General features: G+C 42.8%; 1 protein-coding gene across 2 annotated transcripts; it reads right to left on the bottom strand.

Annotated features, from left to right (window-relative positions):
* Positions 1-100: 100 nt before the first annotated feature.
* Positions 101-17,934, bottom strand: heatr5b (HEAT repeat containing 5B). Of its 2 annotated transcripts, none has more exons than XM_072391273.1 (36): positions 17,855-17,934; positions 17,228-17,392; positions 16,929-17,140; positions 16,134-16,242; positions 15,830-15,979; positions 15,331-15,502; positions 15,086-15,243; positions 14,749-14,998; positions 12,103-12,258; positions 11,695-11,945; positions 11,453-11,564; positions 11,208-11,360; positions 11,020-11,119; positions 10,764-10,873; positions 10,520-10,683; positions 10,156-10,331; positions 9,950-10,055; positions 9,668-9,858; positions 9,289-9,448; positions 8,984-9,173; positions 7,710-7,879; positions 7,471-7,618; positions 7,145-7,324; positions 6,809-7,063; positions 5,959-6,140; positions 5,778-5,846; positions 4,879-5,058; positions 4,542-4,782; positions 4,041-4,277; positions 3,712-3,839; positions 3,140-3,284; positions 2,710-2,982; positions 2,189-2,413; positions 1,931-2,082; positions 1,595-1,808; positions 101-1,257 (listed from the first exon to the last, which is right to left on the bottom strand). In XM_072391273.1, exons 2-36 carry the CDS (start codon positions 17,351-17,353, stop codon positions 950-952), a joined length of 6,153 nt encoding a protein of 2,050 aa, XP_072247374.1. In that variant the 5' UTR covers positions 17,354-17,392; positions 17,855-17,934; the 3' UTR covers positions 101-949. The 2 variants fall into 2 exon arrangements, with proteins under 2 accessions (XP_072247374.1, XP_072247373.1); XM_072391272.1 differs by having other exon boundaries at positions 14,704-14,998.
* Positions 17,935-17,950: the final 16 nt, after the last annotated feature.

Below are 17,950 nucleotides of genomic sequence, written 5' to 3' on the forward strand. Positions count from 1 at the left end.
GCCCGGAGGTTCTGACTATCATTATTTAGCATATTCTGCTAGTTGCAAATCAATTTTACACTCCAAACATGACAAATCCATCAAATTCTGAAAACAGTAATGGGGTCCGAGAAAATTTATTCAAATTGAAAAAAAATTAGTGAACTTGTACATTTCAACAAATCTGCAAAGTTGATGGTCAGATGTTGTTAGCAGTACACATAAACAGGGGGAATTAGTTATAAGCAAAACAATATGATATGCATTGAATTATGATGCATTTCTTTTCTCTATTTCTCTTGGCCTGTTACCCCTAGATCAAGTTATACAATGCATTTATGTCTTTATTAGTTCTAATACAATCTCATTACTGGCTCAATATACTAATCAAGACTATTTTCTCACTTTTGTTCAACAGCTAATAGGAGGAATGTTGCAAACATAATTCAAAAGCAAACAAAGTTTGCAAAACAGAATTTAAAAAAAATTCTATCAGTCGAAATCAGCAGACCCGAAGGCCACATACTGTGCTATCGGCAATAAACAAACACACATAGTTGCAATTTATACAGACATCATGACTGCCGCATTTATGACGCCGCAAAATCGCAAAGAAATTGACACATCAAACATCAGCTTTTGAAGAGTGGGCAGGAATGACATGGGAAAGACGAGATAAAGTCTGGATGCAATACATTCTCCAAATCAAAATTTGTTGAGATTATAAATCAAGCTTTTTGAAGTGAACATTCAAAGGCTTTCTCATGATATTTACATAATTGCCTTTTTACTTCAAGAAGAAAGATTATCTATTAAAAAACAAAGATGTGATGTAGTATAAATAAATACATTTAATAACCTGTAATTGGTACAGATATGGCATGTAAGTACACTGTTGACAGAAAACAAACAAAAAAAAAAGACAACATAAAACTAAGTTTTGAGAGTGTACAGTAAATTTCTGTTGCTTTCAGAAGAAGCTAGTTTTCAGTTTAATGGTTGGTGCAGCCTGCACGGTTGGCTGAGCTTGCCTGGCAGCAGCTTTGGCTTTGCTGCTGGCCTGGTTGGCCCGTATAGCAGATTCCAGACGGGTTTTAAGCTCAGGTGCTGCACCAATTACTATCTTGAAGGCAGCTGGATACAGAGGGCCAATCCGCATTAAGTTCTGAAGGGCAAAATCATGCAGGCTTTTGGAGACTTGGGGCGCAGAGGATATGGCATTTTCATCCAAAAGGTAAGACACAAGAGTCGGTACAAGAAGAGCCAGAAGCTGCACCCCTATTGAATGAATAAATAAACTCATTAAGGGAACATAAATGCAAAAACACAACCTCAAAGCACATCTTGTGGATTATAGACTGACAGTAATCTTTGTAAAACAAAAAAGGAAACAGACTTTACAGTATGATGTAACATGAAGTCAAAATCGATACTAAAATTGACAGTAAACCAGTGCAGTGATTCTAAATTTAGCATCTAATGCTTTAATGCTCTTGACAGCAAACATCTAGAGGCACAGAGCTAAATACTTTAAGAGACCTACTGTAATGGAGCTAAACACTTTTGTGAAACAAATATGGTACTTTATCGGTCCATTAGGCCGAGGCACACTTACGGTTTTTCTCTTCACCCATGCTGACCAGATTTTCCAGGACCCTGATGCCCTCCTGCACGGCCTGCAGCTCTGCAGCAGTCCCTGGCCGACTGCGCTCCACCGCCTTTAGCTTCTCAACCATGAGTGGAGCCAAGGCGTGGATGTAAGGAGTGGAGAGGGCACGGCTGGAGTGTTGAAACACTGACAGCAGGAGCTGATAACAACGGGCCTGAACCTGTGGCACCAACAAATGACATCTCTCACTTATCAGAGCCTCAAAGGTCTGGATAGTCTAACACAGCTTTTGGTCAGACGTCCAACATCTGTATCTTCACCTGCGTTTACACAGTTGCTTACCCAGGGATCGCTCGAGTTGAGGCCGTTTCTGAAGCGGTCCATGCAGCCCTTCTGCAGGACGACAACTCCTACGAGTTCATTGCTGGCTGATAGAAGGAAGAGTGTGATTGCTGTCAACATACTGACCTCATCCATGTCAGGTCTGGACTCGTCTACAAAAACACACGAACAAAACTTTTAATGATTAACAACACAATGTTTTCCTCAATACGCCAAAGAAAGCGCAGAGATCCCATGTGCGCGTGTGTGTTTGTTTACCTGGTTGTGAATACTCAAGAACAGATGCCAAGCTGCTCCTCACAAGACCAGTCCACTGCGTCTGAGTGCTCTCTTCACGGGCCATTGGTGAGGTGATGATGGTCTTGATGCCCTGCAGGGCAGCTGCTACAGGAACAGGCACGGAGTTGTCAGCCGTCTTAAGTGCAGTTTCCCTCAGGACCCCGGTGATTAGGAACAGCACAGTAGGGAGGATAGTCGTGCCTCCTGTAAAGGCAAAAAGAAATTGTGACAAATCGGCTCTCATTTCACAAAGCAAAAAAATATTCCCATTTAGATGTAATCTATCTTGTACAAATGTATGAGGCTGTTTAAATGTCATTCACGAGTAGCTTTGTCAGGGAGTTTAACTACACACAGACCTGAACAATGCAGGCAAAGCAGGCTATTTGTTCCAAAAGTCAACATATGCTGTCATTGTATGCGTTTGTTTCTGTACTGTTTGTGGACTGCTCTCATATTTTCCATGGAGTGCAAATGTTTCTGTTTGCCTCAGGCCTCACCAGCAGGAGAACAGAGCGAGGGCAGCTCTGCCAGGATAGAAACTGTGTTTGCCACCAGGCGTGCGCTTTCTTCAGGTAGTCTCTGAGGCTTGAGACGTGCGTGGCTGGGTGACTCCTTCACCCGTGAATTAAGCTGTGGTATGTGGCGGACCAGGATGAACACAAGCAGCTCCATTGCGGCGTACACTAGAGACTTTCCCGGGATGAGCTCCCCTGTGTCTCCCCCTTCCCCCAGGCTGGCCTGAGAGTCTTTTTCGCCTTCTTCCTCTTTGCCTAAGCAAAACAAAAAGTGACCTAAATCACTACAGCCACCACAAAACTAAAAAAAAAACTCAGACAGCAGGACTATGAAAATGAAACACGATACTGATGTACAGTCTGCGTTCGGATGAAGACAAACAGTAAACAACAGTGCTGAGACGTTCCTGACCTTTCTTGGTTCGCTCTTGCTGCAGATGTTCCTGTGCAGCCCTGATGGTCTCCTGTACAACTGCTGTGACTTGGAGCTGCACTGCAGGGGGATCCCGAGTCAACAGCAGCCTGTGGAGCACATTCAGGAGCTCCACTGCCAGCAGCTATGACAGGGAAATAAACAGCGACAGGAATACCCCCGTGAAACACAAGGAACGTAGACATCGATACTTAGAAATAGAATCAATTTTTCTTCTACAGTATAGTGATCATCTGTTCTGAAGGATTTCTACAATCGACACCACAGCTGTTTGGTTCCACTATTTGAGTCTATTTCTGTTAAATCTTAAGATTCAGTTTCAATTCAAACACCCCATCTAATCTGTGTAGAAAACAGCTTCTAAAATCTACAAAACAAATACAAATGATGGCTCTGACTGTGCAGATGATAAATATAGCATGTTATTTCATATCTTAGTGTGTATTTCATTTCAAATTCTTTTGATATAAATATCATATCAATGTTTACTTTAATGGTCATTTTGACCTATTCCAATTTACGACTGTGATATAAAAAACTTCCACCTTTACCTGATCTTCTGCAATGTGCGTCTTTGCACAAGGAGATTCTAGTAGAGTGTATAGGGCCTGCAGGCAAGACAGCACATGTTCGATGGGTTCCTCTGGTCGAGGGAAGCAAAGAAACTCTATACTGACACCTGAGAGACAGAACATGAGAATCCACTGAGGGTGTGTTCAGATGTTTTTTTATAATCCATAACCAGTCTTTCACAGGTGGCAGATGTGAGATGGACTAAACACTTTAAGGTCAAAAAATATATAAAGTTGATGTTTTTCCTCTTTCTTTTCATCAGACCTATTTGTCTTCACAACACAGATGTGGACTACAGTGTCTTTACCCAACATTAGATGCATCCTGTCTTTGACCAACTCTTCAAAGGTCTTTGTTGTAGAGGAGCCTCCCTGAGGAAGGCTAGCAGGCTTGGAGGAAGCCGAAGAGACCTCCTCTTGATCTTCACCTGCCCCAAACCCAGTGCTGTTCAGCCAGAGGGCCACTGCATGCAGGACAGGAGCCCAAGAGCTGCGGTAGTGGAGCCTTGCTGTGTCTATCGTCTCTGGGGTATAGAACGCTCCACCTGAACACAGATACACACCAATGGGAAAAGTGTTTAGAGCAAACATCTTCACTCAATTTAAATTGGCTTTTTATAAAATACATTTTTGTAAATAGATAATGTATTACAAGTTACAGTGTAATATTCTAGGAGAAGCGTCACATTATGACCATACATGGAAGAGACTGAATCCCAACCTCAAATAAAACAGGAAAAAGTAGAAAGTCTCATATACAATTAAACATTTCTACATTACATGTAGAGAAAAGAGAATCAGTCTTGTACCATCAGGTGGCAGCTGACTGGAAAACTCGGCAGGCAGAGTGAGCAGCGCATAGTCTCGCAGCATGGCCAGCCAGAGGCGGCTGAGCGATGGCAGCTCTGGCTGCACCAAGGTGATGAGACTGTCAGGAGGAAGCACATCAGCTCCCAGGTCCTCCTCATCCTCATCCTCGTCTCCATTCCTAACTGGTTTGGCAGGCTTTGACTCCGCCTCCTTCTTGATCTTCATTGCCACCACATACACCTGAGCATGAAAGCCAGCGTGCCCGATCAGGTTTTTTTATCTGCACGATTTGCTTTAAAATACAAGCGGCGTTGGTCGGATTTTCTTCAGTCTCACCTCAGCCCAAGCCTTCAGCACAGCCAGCTTCTCCATGGTGGTGGCACTCTCACTGTACAGCTGACTGGATGAGCTCTTCCCAGCCTGCACCTTGTCCAGCGATGACACAAGCAGGTTGTGGACTCGTCGCAGGTCATTCAGGTCACTGACTACGCCGCTACCAATCCACGTACTGCACACCTGTGGACACACGGGGTTCAAAGTAATAAATGATCAAAGTAAGGCACGGCATTCTTTTTTTACGTCACTCACAACTAAAGAAATATAAAACACCTGCATTACATATCAGAGTAGCTTGACAACCTCGCCATTAGAAGGTGCGGGGGTGTCAAACAGCAGTCATCAATACATGAGCCTGACTTGCTCGGGCTGTAAAAGTGGGAGCGCTCATTTACGAGATCACATTCTTCTGGTGGGAACTGCTACTTGAGTGCCATGGGATTAAGCGCAGCCTGTTTTATAGAGTTAGAAATGCACTATGATTCAAATTGACTAAGTGAGACACAGCTGTTTGCTTATTCAAATTATCAGTTCATTTTCTCTGTAGGCCAGGTCCACAGGCTCATGTTAAGTAATACGTAACTTTGTTTTCCATTACATTCTGAATTAACTGTCTCCCAGTCACACACACAATGGTGAAAGAAAGAACAGCTTTTCCCCCCCCCATGAAAGCGCTTTAAGGCGTGCGTATTTGACCCTCATTCCTTAAAGATCAGTCAACTGAATCATTAAGCCAGAAAATTAGACGCTGTTGACTTCAAGGGGATAGTGACTCACTTTGCAGTGGGTCATCATATCCCCTCTGGGTCTTCTTTCACGGTGTTATACATGTGAGGTAATAAAACTAAATAAATGTACTGTGTGTGAGGGCTGTTGGCAGATAAAGCAGAGTGTCTTACCTGGCATGCTTTCGCTGTTATGTCAGATGGTGTATCAGGTGAAAATGCAGGTCTAAGGGCAGCTCCGACCTGCATGCACACAATTTTCACAAAGTTCTGTCTTTCAGTCTGTTTTTTTTTGGGCACTTTACTGATTTAGGACTTTCTCAGCATGATGCAATTTAATGAGTAGTTAACTCACATTAGCCTGGTATTGTTCCAGTATAACATGTCCTGGAAACTCCGGCTCTGGTACGGATGCAAACTTTTTAATAATGTCTTCCAGGGCCTGCAGACCAGCCATCCTCAGCTGGTTACTGTGGTCTGTGGCTGCCATGAAGGCCATACGGATGAGGTCAGACAAATGGAGCACCAACAGATCTCCTGAGTGGACAGAGATGGGATGAAAAACAAGGACATATGTGCGAGAAATGTCTCTAAACTTTATGAGGAATATGATCACAGTGAGCAGCGATGAAAATGAAAACTGTCAAAGCTTTTGCCTCTTCCAAAATGTCACGCTTTCAACATCTGTTGAGAACTACATACAACAATCCAGTTTTCAGAATTCGAGTGTGACAGAAGTGACTGAGCTTTATCTGAAATGCAGCTTTCAAGGGATTAGTTGGATACATCAACATGCACATGAATCATCCACTCAATCCCAGTCAATAAATTTGACTCTGCTGTTTTAAGAGCTACTAAATCACACTATCCTACGACTGTTTAGCCTGTAGTATACTTAGTTATTTCAGAGAGGCTTATATAAATACAGGATCCTCTATCAGTCACAGCGGAAAAAAAAAAACTAAACTTCTGCTTACTCATCTCTTGCTTTGATCCATCTTTACACAAAAAAGCTCATGGATCAGCTTTTCCGGGAGATGACCCTAGAATTGTCTGGCTGCTGCAAGATGATTTACAGTATGAACTAAGCTGGAAGATATACTAATATTTAACTAGACAGACCAAAGATCAGGAGGTTATAAATCAATCACACATCTTTAGGCAGACTCCGAATTACTCCAACTTGGCAGCTTAGTGAATGGTACCTTTAGGGTTTTTGGCCTTTGCAGAGCGTGCAGCTGCCAGATCGAAGTGCGCTTTGTCTGCATTCTCGCATAAGAGGATGATGCGGCACAAGCAGTCTGCGGCAAACACACGCGTCACCCAGCGCGGTGCCACCGACGGCTTGGACTTGTCATCATCTCCCAGGCCCGTGAACATGGTGTCATCATCTATCTCATCTTTTTTCTCAGAGTCTTCCTCATCCTTTTCCACCTTTAATACAACAGTGCCCCCTACATCTGAAAGAGGAGAGGGACGCATTCATGACACAGGACCTTAAAGAAGAACATTTTTATTGTTTTGCTGTTTTGTAGACTTACCTGTAGTTGCTGCAAGGACATCCTTGCAGAGTTTCAGCCAGTGAGAAAGCTTCTCCACAGCAAGAGATGACAGCATGTGGCCCAGCGTGTCATGGATGTCAGAACACAGCTTCCTGTCTGTCTCCCGATCCAGCATACCAAACAGCACACCTTCCAGACCGGTCTCTGTGATGTTCAGATCTGAACCATACACCAAACCAACACAGTAAGAGGAACAGTGTCTCACAGAGGTGAATTAAACAAAGAGGATGCTTTATGATTTGTTCTCATAAACCTGTTTATGATCTGTTCCCATAAACAGGTTTATGAGTTTTATTTGTTCTCACTGATTTTAGTGTTGTCTTTGCCATCTCCTGCTCTCTTTGCTAGGCTCATGGCATACTCGCAGACCTCGGCAGCTTCTCTCTGGGCGAGCTGTCTCAGACAGGCCACAGCAGCCCGACGCAGCAACAGGTGAGAGCTGCACAGGTGCACCTGCAGCAATCCCACAGTACAGTGAGAAATCGTGACTAAGATTAACACCAACTATGACTACCAAACTTGCAGTTTGAAACTCATATCTTACACAGAGACAGGGCACCAGGCTGGACAGGTTGACATGTCGAGGAGCGAACATATGCAGCTGCTGCAAACATGAGATGGCAGCTGCCTGCACAAGGGAGTCAGAGTGGTCCTGCATGATGGCACAACCAACCAGGCAGGAGGAGCGGATGGTGGAAATGGTGGCTCCATTTCCTAGCAAACCCAATCACACTGATTAGAAAAACGAACATAAACAGGCTATTTTAGCAGCAAGATGATGTACTATATGTCTCCCAAATGTGTCAGTGGTCTGCAAATCTGATATCACTCAGACTGATAGCTTTTTTTTTCATTTTGACAGAATACCATACAATCATCTAGGAAAGTACCAAACCCAGCTTGCAGTGACAGATCACGTTAGACAATAAACGCTGTTAATGTATTGTTTGTAGAGCTTTACAACCTGTTATTGAGAGAACCAAACCTTCAACAATCCAAACCTTTATCAAAACATGCCATTTTTTTGCATGTCGAGCAGCTTGCAAAAGTCACAAATGGCAGTTTCACGTGTTTGGAATTTTGAAACCAAAGCAGTCTGGTTAACTGAATGAAATTACCTGGAATTATTTAAGCGGCAGCCATGATAAGAACTAGATGAATTCTCTAAAGCCTAGAGAGGAGCCTCAGCGCCTCCTTTACTACCACTATCAATCTTTTTCTTCTCAAAATGTCCTGGCTATATCCAGTTATGATGAGTTCATGATAATAATAACAGAAATTCTAAATAAATGTGACAGGAGTGTGAAAAAAACTGTTTTATGACAATAATAAAATTGACTTTTGTGGCTTTTTCTTGTCTTTATTTAATTTTTTATGAAGATTTAATATTTTATTAAGATGCAAACCTGGGATATTTTCCCGGTTGTTCTCATTTCTATTATGTATCTTAAAAGCAACACGGTAAGAAGACATTACGCATGGTATCTACTGCTCTTTTTAAAGTCTAACTTTGGAGCAGTTGTAGTTTTACCACAGCTGAACCAGCAGAACCAGATCTTAGATTAGTTCAAATGTCGTCAAATTCTCTTTGCAACTGTCTTGCAAAGTCTTTAAGAACTCTTCCCTCCAAACTTTTACCTTCGGTTCAAGGAAAAGTGTTTCGGAAAAGACAAAGCACTTGACTATTGACCTTGTAGAGGGTTATAATCTTTCTCACTGCCACCTGCTGGCTAAGAAATGCTATATTTTATGCCTTAAAAGAAATGTAATTTAGACAAGAGAGTCAGAGTTACACAAGAAGATTTGTGTGACAGTTACCTTGTAATTCTGGTCCCACAGTGGTGATGAGGGCTCCAAGGCAGCGCCCCAGACACTGGTGAACCTCTGTGTGAGAAGGTGGCACGGTGAGGAGCAGGGTGAGAACCAGGGACAGCGTGGGCTCCACGTAGCCTCTGTACATGGGACCACTAGAATCCACAATCAGAGCCAAAGAGTGCAGAGCCCATGTCTGGTATAAAAAAAAAAATAATTTAAAAAAGAGATGAAAAACAATTGGTTCTAAAAGCAAAATAAATCCATAAGAAAAAACTAAAAATCCATTTCTGCTGGGTCATTTACTGTACCTGGACCTCATGAGAGGACCCGTCCTGGGCAAGAGCCAAAAGGATGCTGACACTGGTCTTTAAGTGCTGGCCAGAGCCAATTCCTCCTACATATCGATGCAGACAGCCAAGAGCCAATGAATGGCCGGTTCTTGAAACTACATCACGGGCTGACTTCAGTCTTTAACAGAAAAAGGACAGATCAGATGATTAAAGTCAAGAACAGAATGTTTTATTTTCCTGAACACATCTATGTCTTCAAATAAAATATCTAAGTTATCTAAAATATTAAATTATTCTTATCCTTTTTGTCAATATCCTGATGCTTTGACAAATTAAAACAAAAAACAATACAAAAAAAAGAAAAAAACACAATACATATATACAGTAATTCAATTACTTGTCAAAGCTGGTCTGCGCCATTCTGGCAATGAACGTTGCCTCTCCGACAACCTGAGCCATCCTGCCCAGGGCCTCTCCAGCAGCGCAGCGCAGGATAGGATTGGGATTGTCCAAAGCCCCCATCACCAGGGCCAGGGCCGACTTACGCACCTCCTCCGGGCCCAGAGTGCTTTTATTCTCAGCCAAACCCTTCAAGAAGGAAAAGAAACATTATTCCTAACTGTGTGTATATACTCAGAATGATTCTTGTCCCAAGAGGATATGTCATCTGTTTTGCTACCTTGAGGGCGCTAAGCACTGCAGTAAAGATGTTCAGCTGGACTGCCTGCTGTCGAACGCCTTTAGCCTGCTTTATGCACTCTGCAAAGTGGTCGAGCATCTGCAGCCTGCATCAAATACAAAGTGCAGCAGTGAATATGACACATAACAATCATTGACACAAAAAGTGTTAAAACCTCCATCGCTGCAAAAAACTGAACTGCTCACCTGTGCTTAAATGAGACATGAGGGAAAACCACACCAAACAGCGCCACTGAAGCATCGATAACTGACACACCCAAAGGGAGAGGCCCTGGAATGGCCTCGCCAACAGGGACGCGCAGGTAGATCGAAGAGGGATCGTGTTCCAGAGCTCCGCTGCCAGACGCGCTGTTAGGCTGCAGCTATTTAGGAACAATGTTATTAATACCAATACTGCAGATGGAATACTGTGAATTTCCCAAGAAATAAATGGAAATTGTGGTAAAACTTTGGCAAAAAGACAGTGGGGATGTCTGTCCGAATATCTTTTGTACAGAAACAGTCACACACAAAACATCTACATTTCATATAACAGTTTAATCTAACTAACTTGATCCTCGATGGACTTGTGGTCAGTTTCTTGCAGCCAGGAGCCCATGAGCACGCTGTCATCATAGTGACACAGAGAGCGCAGCAGAGAGGTGGTGGTGTTGGCAGAGTTATCAGTCAAAGTAAACTCTGCCACCAGCTCCCTCAGGAGGGCGTTGAAACTGCCTAAACGGAAAGATTACGGATTTTAAAACATAAATTGTGCTTAACCTTTGTGAAAAATAATCCGTTTGCGTCTGTGTTACCTTCGTAAGTCTTGGGAGGCAAGAGAGCCAAGATGTCGTACAACCTGAGCCTCACCATTGCTGCACTTGCTTTCAGGTGAGCACCATGGACCTTAATAATGGCAGGGACACTGAGAAAAGGACAACATATCACAATCAGCTGATGTAGTAACAAAAAAAAACTATATTTTTCAGGAAATAATCATCACACAGAAATGAAATCCGACTCCGTCTTTAGTCAACAAAAGATCATTAAAATTGAAAGCATCGCACTCACTGAGACATCATGGTCATGGCACATTCGATGGGAGTCATCAGTCTGCGGATTATATCTTCAGTCAGAAGCTCAGGGCAGTGAGCCACAAAGCTTCGCATGGCTACAGAAAAAAGGAACAGTATTTGTCAGAAGTGTGTATCCTGACACCATGGATCATGTGCAGATTCACAAAGCACGGGATTCCTTACCGCACAGAGCTCCAGCTCGGCCCTCCAGGGTGACCTGCCAGGTGAAGGAGTCTCCTCTGGCCTTTTCTGCCTCCAGCTCCTTTTGGGAGCGAGGGAACACGTTCCTCCACAGCAGCAGCATTTTGGGGAGGTGGTAGCGCACGAGTGATGAACCTGGGAACACAGAAACACAATAAGTGCTGGCAATGCTGCTGTGAGAGGGAATTGTTGACAAATTCCAAAATGATCCCATTGGGGAGACTCACCTAAAGTCATGAGGGCCCCCAGCAGCAGCCACCCAGCCTGTGTGCGCTGCAGGGACAGCCGACTATTCTGAGCAGCTGTTCGCAGGAGATCTTCAGCTATACTGACCACCAACTGCAACACAGACCATTCATTCTTTAAATCATTCATTCAATGATGCTGTACTGGAAGTCAGTGAAGACATAAGTGACATATGCAGAGTGACCTAAAACACAAAAACACGGCTCTTTCTGAGGCTATGTACCTTGCCCTTAGAGTGAGGGATACCCAGTGGACACTGGTGTACACCTCCTAGCAGAGCTGCCATTGCAAAGCTGTAGCCGCTCACAGCCTCAGGTGAGCTCTTCAGGTTGTTGATTCTCTCTGCACAGCGGTCCAGCAGCGGAGACAGTTGATAGGGCAGAGCCACAGCCACACAGCGCAGGCACCACGCGGCAGCCAAACGCGCCGCCATGCTTGGGTGCAGCAGCACTGAGGTCACGGTTTCAAGAAGTCCTGGAAATATGGAGAATTTGGTGCCATTTTTTTTCATTTATTTCCAGGCAACATCAAACAGAAGTGGGTGTAAGATGTTTGGTTGTTCTTTGAAGGCCGTTTGATCTCAGCCAAAGTTAAATAATCAAAGTCCAGTTTCATATTTAGTGCGTCTCACCGATAGAAGGCTCCTGGATGAGTGGTGAAGCTGTGGCACTCAAGCTCTGAACCAAACTGCCCAGCTCTTTCAGGGCGCACACCATAACGTGCTGACTGGCAGAAACATCAGCTGCACCGGCCTTGTTCTCGCCACTGATGTCATTTACGACTGCCTCTGGAAAAACATGGCAGAAAAAGAGAAAAAGGAGCAGAGACTTGTTGGTATAAACATTTCAAGTCTTAAACATTTTTTTGAGATCACAACTAAACATCTGAAAATGCATTAAAGACAAAGTAACATGAAGTACTGAGTAAGTGATTCAGGATGTGTGCAGCACTGATGGATGACATGACTCAAAATTAGGACAATTTTTGTTTTTTTAAACTTCAGAATAATGGTCATCTGGAATTATTGCAATATTACAATAACTGACCAAAAGAGGCCATGCAGTGCTGTCACACATTAATCTGTAACAATCTGCAACGGCAGAGTCTCCTCCTTTAAAATACAGCACACTGTCACACAGCTGGGCTCAGAAGTATTTGGGCACTGGCAGAGTTTTTGTTAGTCTAGTAAAGTTATATGGAAGAACATTGAAGTTGGAATTATTGAATGAATATGGGCTTAACATCCTAATTAGAGGGTTTAAGAATTAAAGCGATTCCATGTGAAGAAACCTCTTTGGAAAAATGTATTTAGCTAAAACTAATAACGTTCTTTTTCATCAGTCGTTTTACTTTTGTGAAGACATAAATAATGATGATGAGACAGGAGATGAAGGTGAGTCGAGTCCAGTCGTTTACTCTCCACAAAACAATAATAATAACTGTAACTTGCACTGTTACTAGGCAATGTGTAAACTGAATAGAATCCGGAACCGGCATATCCCATAAGCCCTTGCTCTTAAAGGTACAAGCCCTCAGGTGAATGTCTCTCCTAGATTTCTTATCGCCAAGTAACAGGTTTCCTCATTTGTGAGGTTTTGCTTGACGTTTACCGAACCAGTCTTCAGTTGCTGTTGACCCTTAACTTTGCTGCAATGCGTTGAATCAGAGCAGAGAATTCTGTGTATGGGGGAGACACACACTTCTCACTTCCCATCATTCTAGTTCAAGCTGATCTTAGTTTCATGAGCTCATATAATCTTGCTCCACAACTGCTCTGGCTTTGTAAGATCTTTTTCAGCTTTCTGTTGTTGCAACTTATCAAAGGTGGTGTGAGCGTACTTTCATCCCAGTGTTCCTCATTTGGTTGGATGAATATTTTGTTTTGTTTTTGCAGTCCAACGGTGGCCTGCTTCTCTTTCACTACGAGCTTGTCTGACCAAATGCTGTGGATTTAAAAAAAAACAGCTGGTAGATGAAAAGGTTACACTTGGATTTAACTTCAAACCTTTAAACTTATCCGATCACATTTTGAGCCCCTGACAAATCTAGTGTCAGTGTCCAAAAACCTCTGAGTCTTACTGTTTGTACCAAAATTTAAGAGCTCAGAGGGATTTTTTTTCATTGAAAATTAGTTTAATGCATCTAAAATTGAAGTCATTGAAGGATAAATTTCACAAAAGAGAAAAATCAAAGAAACACAGATGGATACGTTTGATGCTCATTAATCAAGAACTGAAACCCTCTGAGCTCTACGAAGAAAATAGTCAAGAGAGATCACGTGAAAGAAAAAGTCAGTCAGATTTCTTAAAGAATAGACTTAAAGCTGCTTCTTGAACTGTGGCAGTCATCCAGTTTCATAAACTGGAAACTAAATATAGAAGAAAGACAAATTTACAGCGGGAGGTACAACCTCCACCGGGGCTCCAGATATCAATTTTCCAGTTAATCTGGCCACAGACATTTGTCAAAATTTCATTTCAAGAAGTCTCAGAGATCCAGCTGGTTTGAAAAGCCACAGCAGAAAGTATAGCGTGAACAATGAAGGGCCCGGGATCACAGTTTGTGTGACACAAACATTCAACATGTCTTTCAAATTTGAGCCAAACATCAAGAAGAATACAATCATGTTTTTTGACATAGTATACATGAGATAAAAGGTTGCAAAGCAAATCAGAGTAAGAATCATCCCTTTTTGAATGAGACAAATGTGACTTTACGATGTGATGATGTCAAGCCAACAACAAAAAAACAGAGAAATGTAAACTTGCAAATACATTCTTGTGGTGCTGTGGTGAAAATGACTTCCTCTTGTAATGTGTCTGTGAATTTAGAGGCACATGCTATTTTTTTTTTTTTTGCTGATGTAAGCCAGATGTCAACAGTCAGAAAATGTTATCTGCTCCTCAGGGAAAGGAAGGCAATAACAGAGTGTGAGTTCAAATCCAAGGCGGCTATGCAATAATGCAAGAATGAGTCATTCATAAGCTGAGTTGTCGATGGATGATTTTACTGACAGAACGATGCAGCTTTTGCTTAAAAAACAGATGAAAAGAAAAACAAGAGTGATCCAAAAGAAGCAAAGAGAGAAAGCCAAAGCAGGGCAAGCCATTACCACACGCAAGAAAATAAAAAAAAAAACAACTCTGTATACAATACAAGCACAAATCATGCAAGAATTTTAGAAACAGAATGAAGAGTAAATGAAATATGATGATGATGGATGAGTACTTACTCTGTAATGCTCTGAACCGTGATATTTCCCCCCCATCCTCCTTACCCACAGCCCTCATTTGCTTGCTGATGGCTTGGCAGATTTCTTTCCCGGCAGCAATTTGTGCTTTTTCCCCAAGTAAGCCACCCAGGGTGGCGCGCAGCATGAAGGAGACACAGCGGCGCGAGTACACGGCCTCGACATGTGTCTGTGTGGCCCGTGGGTGAGACACTAGGTCCAAAACGTGGGACAAGAATGTAGCGAAGTTGCGCTCCAGCCACTGACCACCAAGAGTTGTCACAAACACAACATACGCCTGAGGAGAAAGGAGCAGGATTGTGCATGAGTTTGAGCAATCAGAAAACATCCGTTTTTTTTTTAACCGTCAGAGAAGATATCTCACCTGTGTAACGCCCACCCGCACCTCCCTGCTGACAGAGCCTCCACCCTTCAGCATCTCGCCACCACTCTTTAGGAAGCCAGATCCACCCCGTAGAAAGCCTGTGGCCATCAGCTCCAGCACCTCCTCAAGGGTAGCTCGCTTCACATTCTGACGCATCACTGTGAGGAAAAAAAGTCTGTTTAAAGTCTGTTTAACTTGAAAACAGCCAAACATGAACTGCACATTAAGCCAGCTAATTCACCTACCAGCTGCTTGTTTGGGCATCAGGGCGGTGGCCATGACCGTCCCGAGCAGTTTGGCCACTGCTACTCGAACACCATAGTTGGACCCTTCCAAGGCTTTGAAACACAAAGTGGCGATGTTCTCCAGTTCTGTGGTCCACATGAATACTGCTTCATTCTGCAGCTCCAGCAGGCACTAATTGGGCAGAACCAACAGAAATTGTTGTGCTTTTATTAAATACTACATTACGCTCCGTTGCAGCACACGGTAAACACAGCTTGAAGCTTATAATGCGAACCTGTTGTCATGTTTTCTAAAGAGGAAATAATCTTTTCCTCCAACATGGAAATGGAAAAATCAACTTGCTGTCTAAGCTGGGATCACAAGAAATCACCTGGCCATTTTATTTCTGACAGGAGGAAAAACTGCATAACAACAGACGTTAACAAATTTACTACACCTGCTCGTCATACATTTGTTAAACAGTTTATGCCCTCGTCTAAGTGTTATTCTGAGACCAACCTTAGCTACTGCACAGCGTACAGCCATGGACCTGTCTGTGAGTAGAGAGCGGGCGTTCTTGTAGATATCTCTGTGACATGAAGCTGCAGCTCCACCCAGTCCACTCAGCACCTTCTGCAGGCTGAGAAGGATCTCTCCTCTGCCTTGGGACTACATTGTGTTGGGAATAATGTATAAAAACAGATGTCACAAAATTCACTCTTTGACTATCCATTAGTGTTGCTCAAGTCCAGAATACTATATGATTCCGCGCACTGAAATTGTATCATACAATATTCCAGTTTAGCTCTTTTAAAAGTCATACCTCCGCACTCTTCAAAGCCTTCAGGAGATTATTAATGGTGTCTGGAAAGGAGCTTCCCAGCATCCTGCCCATCTTCTCATAAAAGGCTCCAACACATGCCACAGCAGCGCTGGAAAAAAAAAAGTGAACATTAACATGAACTTATGTCACACAGTCCATCATGAAAATTCAAAAGGATTCAAATAAAAATACACAATGGGTTATTTCACGATATTGAACGTCCATGACTATGTTATTTCTGACATTCATCAGTGTGCTCTTGGAATAATTCAAGGTGGCATTCGTCTGGCAACTGGTGACACTAGCATCAAGCAAAGTTTAATTTCACAGCTCATAACACAACAAAATCAGTTATAAAACTTGGCAGTAGTATTGCAGTGGCTCAGTGGGCTAAATGGAGGTCTATGACATCTCTATGTTCCCCAAATCCCAACTGATTCTACACAGAAACAAGCAGGTATAGATGTAGGATTGCACCCTGCTGAACAGCACCGATGCAGCTTCATCTGCAGACCGAATCCATTTATGCAACAAATAAACACAGCATATTATCTGCTCATGTAAAGTTAATCCTCCCTTTTAAACATTAAAATGTCATTCCGCAGATTAATGTTTGGCTTAACTGCTAATATCCTTGAAGGTGGGCCCTACTGCATATGCCTGAAATTTTGAAGGCAATGCTGAATGGTTTACAACTTGTAAAATTGTACAAAGCTCAAACAGAGTGTATTATTTTTAGCATTACCGTGTAATTAGCCTGCAAAAATACACAGCTGTGATTAAACGGGAACTTACAGTTTTGTTGGTAAGTACGCAGCTGTGTCGTCCTTGCTTTTAATGATGTCATTGCATTTATCCAAAGTCTGGAAAACGGTGAAGGTGTCACCAATGCTGTAGAGAGTAGCAAGGTTTTTGGCTAGAAGTTTTCTGGTTGGTGGTCCAGGGGCGCTGCTGATCAGTCCTGTCAGCTGTTCCACCAGCTTCTTCTGTTTCTCCTTCACATCCACCTGCCATTCAAGCGCGAACATAAGTCACAATTTCCATCTAAAGGCAACTACTTGACAAAGCAATACTGAAGTTTGAATATAAGCCACCTTATTTGCTGCTACAAGCACTTTATCCAGAAAGCGCAGCCATTCGAAGATGAAGACAGGCCTCTTTGCTTCAGTGATCTGAGCCAGAGCATCTTCGTTGAGCAGCAGACTGTGAGCCAGCTCCATGGCGAGGTTCTCTGATCACACTGCTGTACACCCTCGTGTCTGCAATGTTAAAGTAAAGGTTGCACCTTGTCATTATTTGCCTCCTATCCTACAATCGCTCTTCCATCCAGTCACACTGGCCATCACCTAGATTGCTTATAAGAGCAGCTTAGAAAATATAGCTCTGTGGTCATTTACCGTACTTGAAATTAGACATATATGTGCTTATGTGTCGTATTAAGTTCAGCAAGCTAAAATGTCAAAGCTGAGTAGCGTTAACACTTTCTTGTTTCGTCTTGACAGTCTCCGCCAGCCTCCAGCTGTTTACAGGCGAGCTGGTTAGCAACTTCAGTTAGCTAGTTCCTACTAGGAACAAGCTAAACTCTGGCTACACTCTCATACGGACTTTGTTTTAGCCATTTATTGCACTCTTGTACAACTTTCAGCTGTTAAATAAACACCCCAACAGAAAACATCTTCCTGACATAAGGGTTTAACGGGACCTATTTACCAAAATATTACCTGTGTTTCGATGACACAAGATGAATGACGACGAGTATCGGCAGTGTCGCAATGAAAGATTTCCGATGTGAAACTATCTGAATAATTAACACAACT

This window comes from Leuresthes tenuis, unplaced genomic scaffold (genome assembly GCF_036924035.1).
Source record: "Leuresthes tenuis unplaced genomic scaffold, fLeuTen1.0.hap1 SCAF_8, whole genome shotgun sequence".
NCBI lineage: Eukaryota > Metazoa > Chordata > Actinopteri > Atheriniformes > Atherinopsidae > Leuresthes > Leuresthes tenuis.

What these genes read in the sequence shown, in the direction of transcription:
- heatr5b (XM_072391272.1), bottom strand. Translation starts at nt 17,353, where the DNA reads ATGGAGCTGGCTCACAGTCTGCTGCTCAACGAAGATGCTCTGGCTCAG. An exon ending in TACGCTGTGCAGTAGCTAAG is followed by an intron (nt 15,503 to 15,829) that starts GTTGGTCTCAGA and finishes CTGCCCAATTAG; the next exon opens with TGCCTGCTGGAGCTGCAGAA. An exon ending in ACAAGTCCATCGAGGATCAA is followed by an intron (nt 10,332 to 10,519) that starts GTTAGTTAGATT and finishes GTTCCTAAATAG; the next exon opens with CTGCAGCCTAACAGCGCGTC.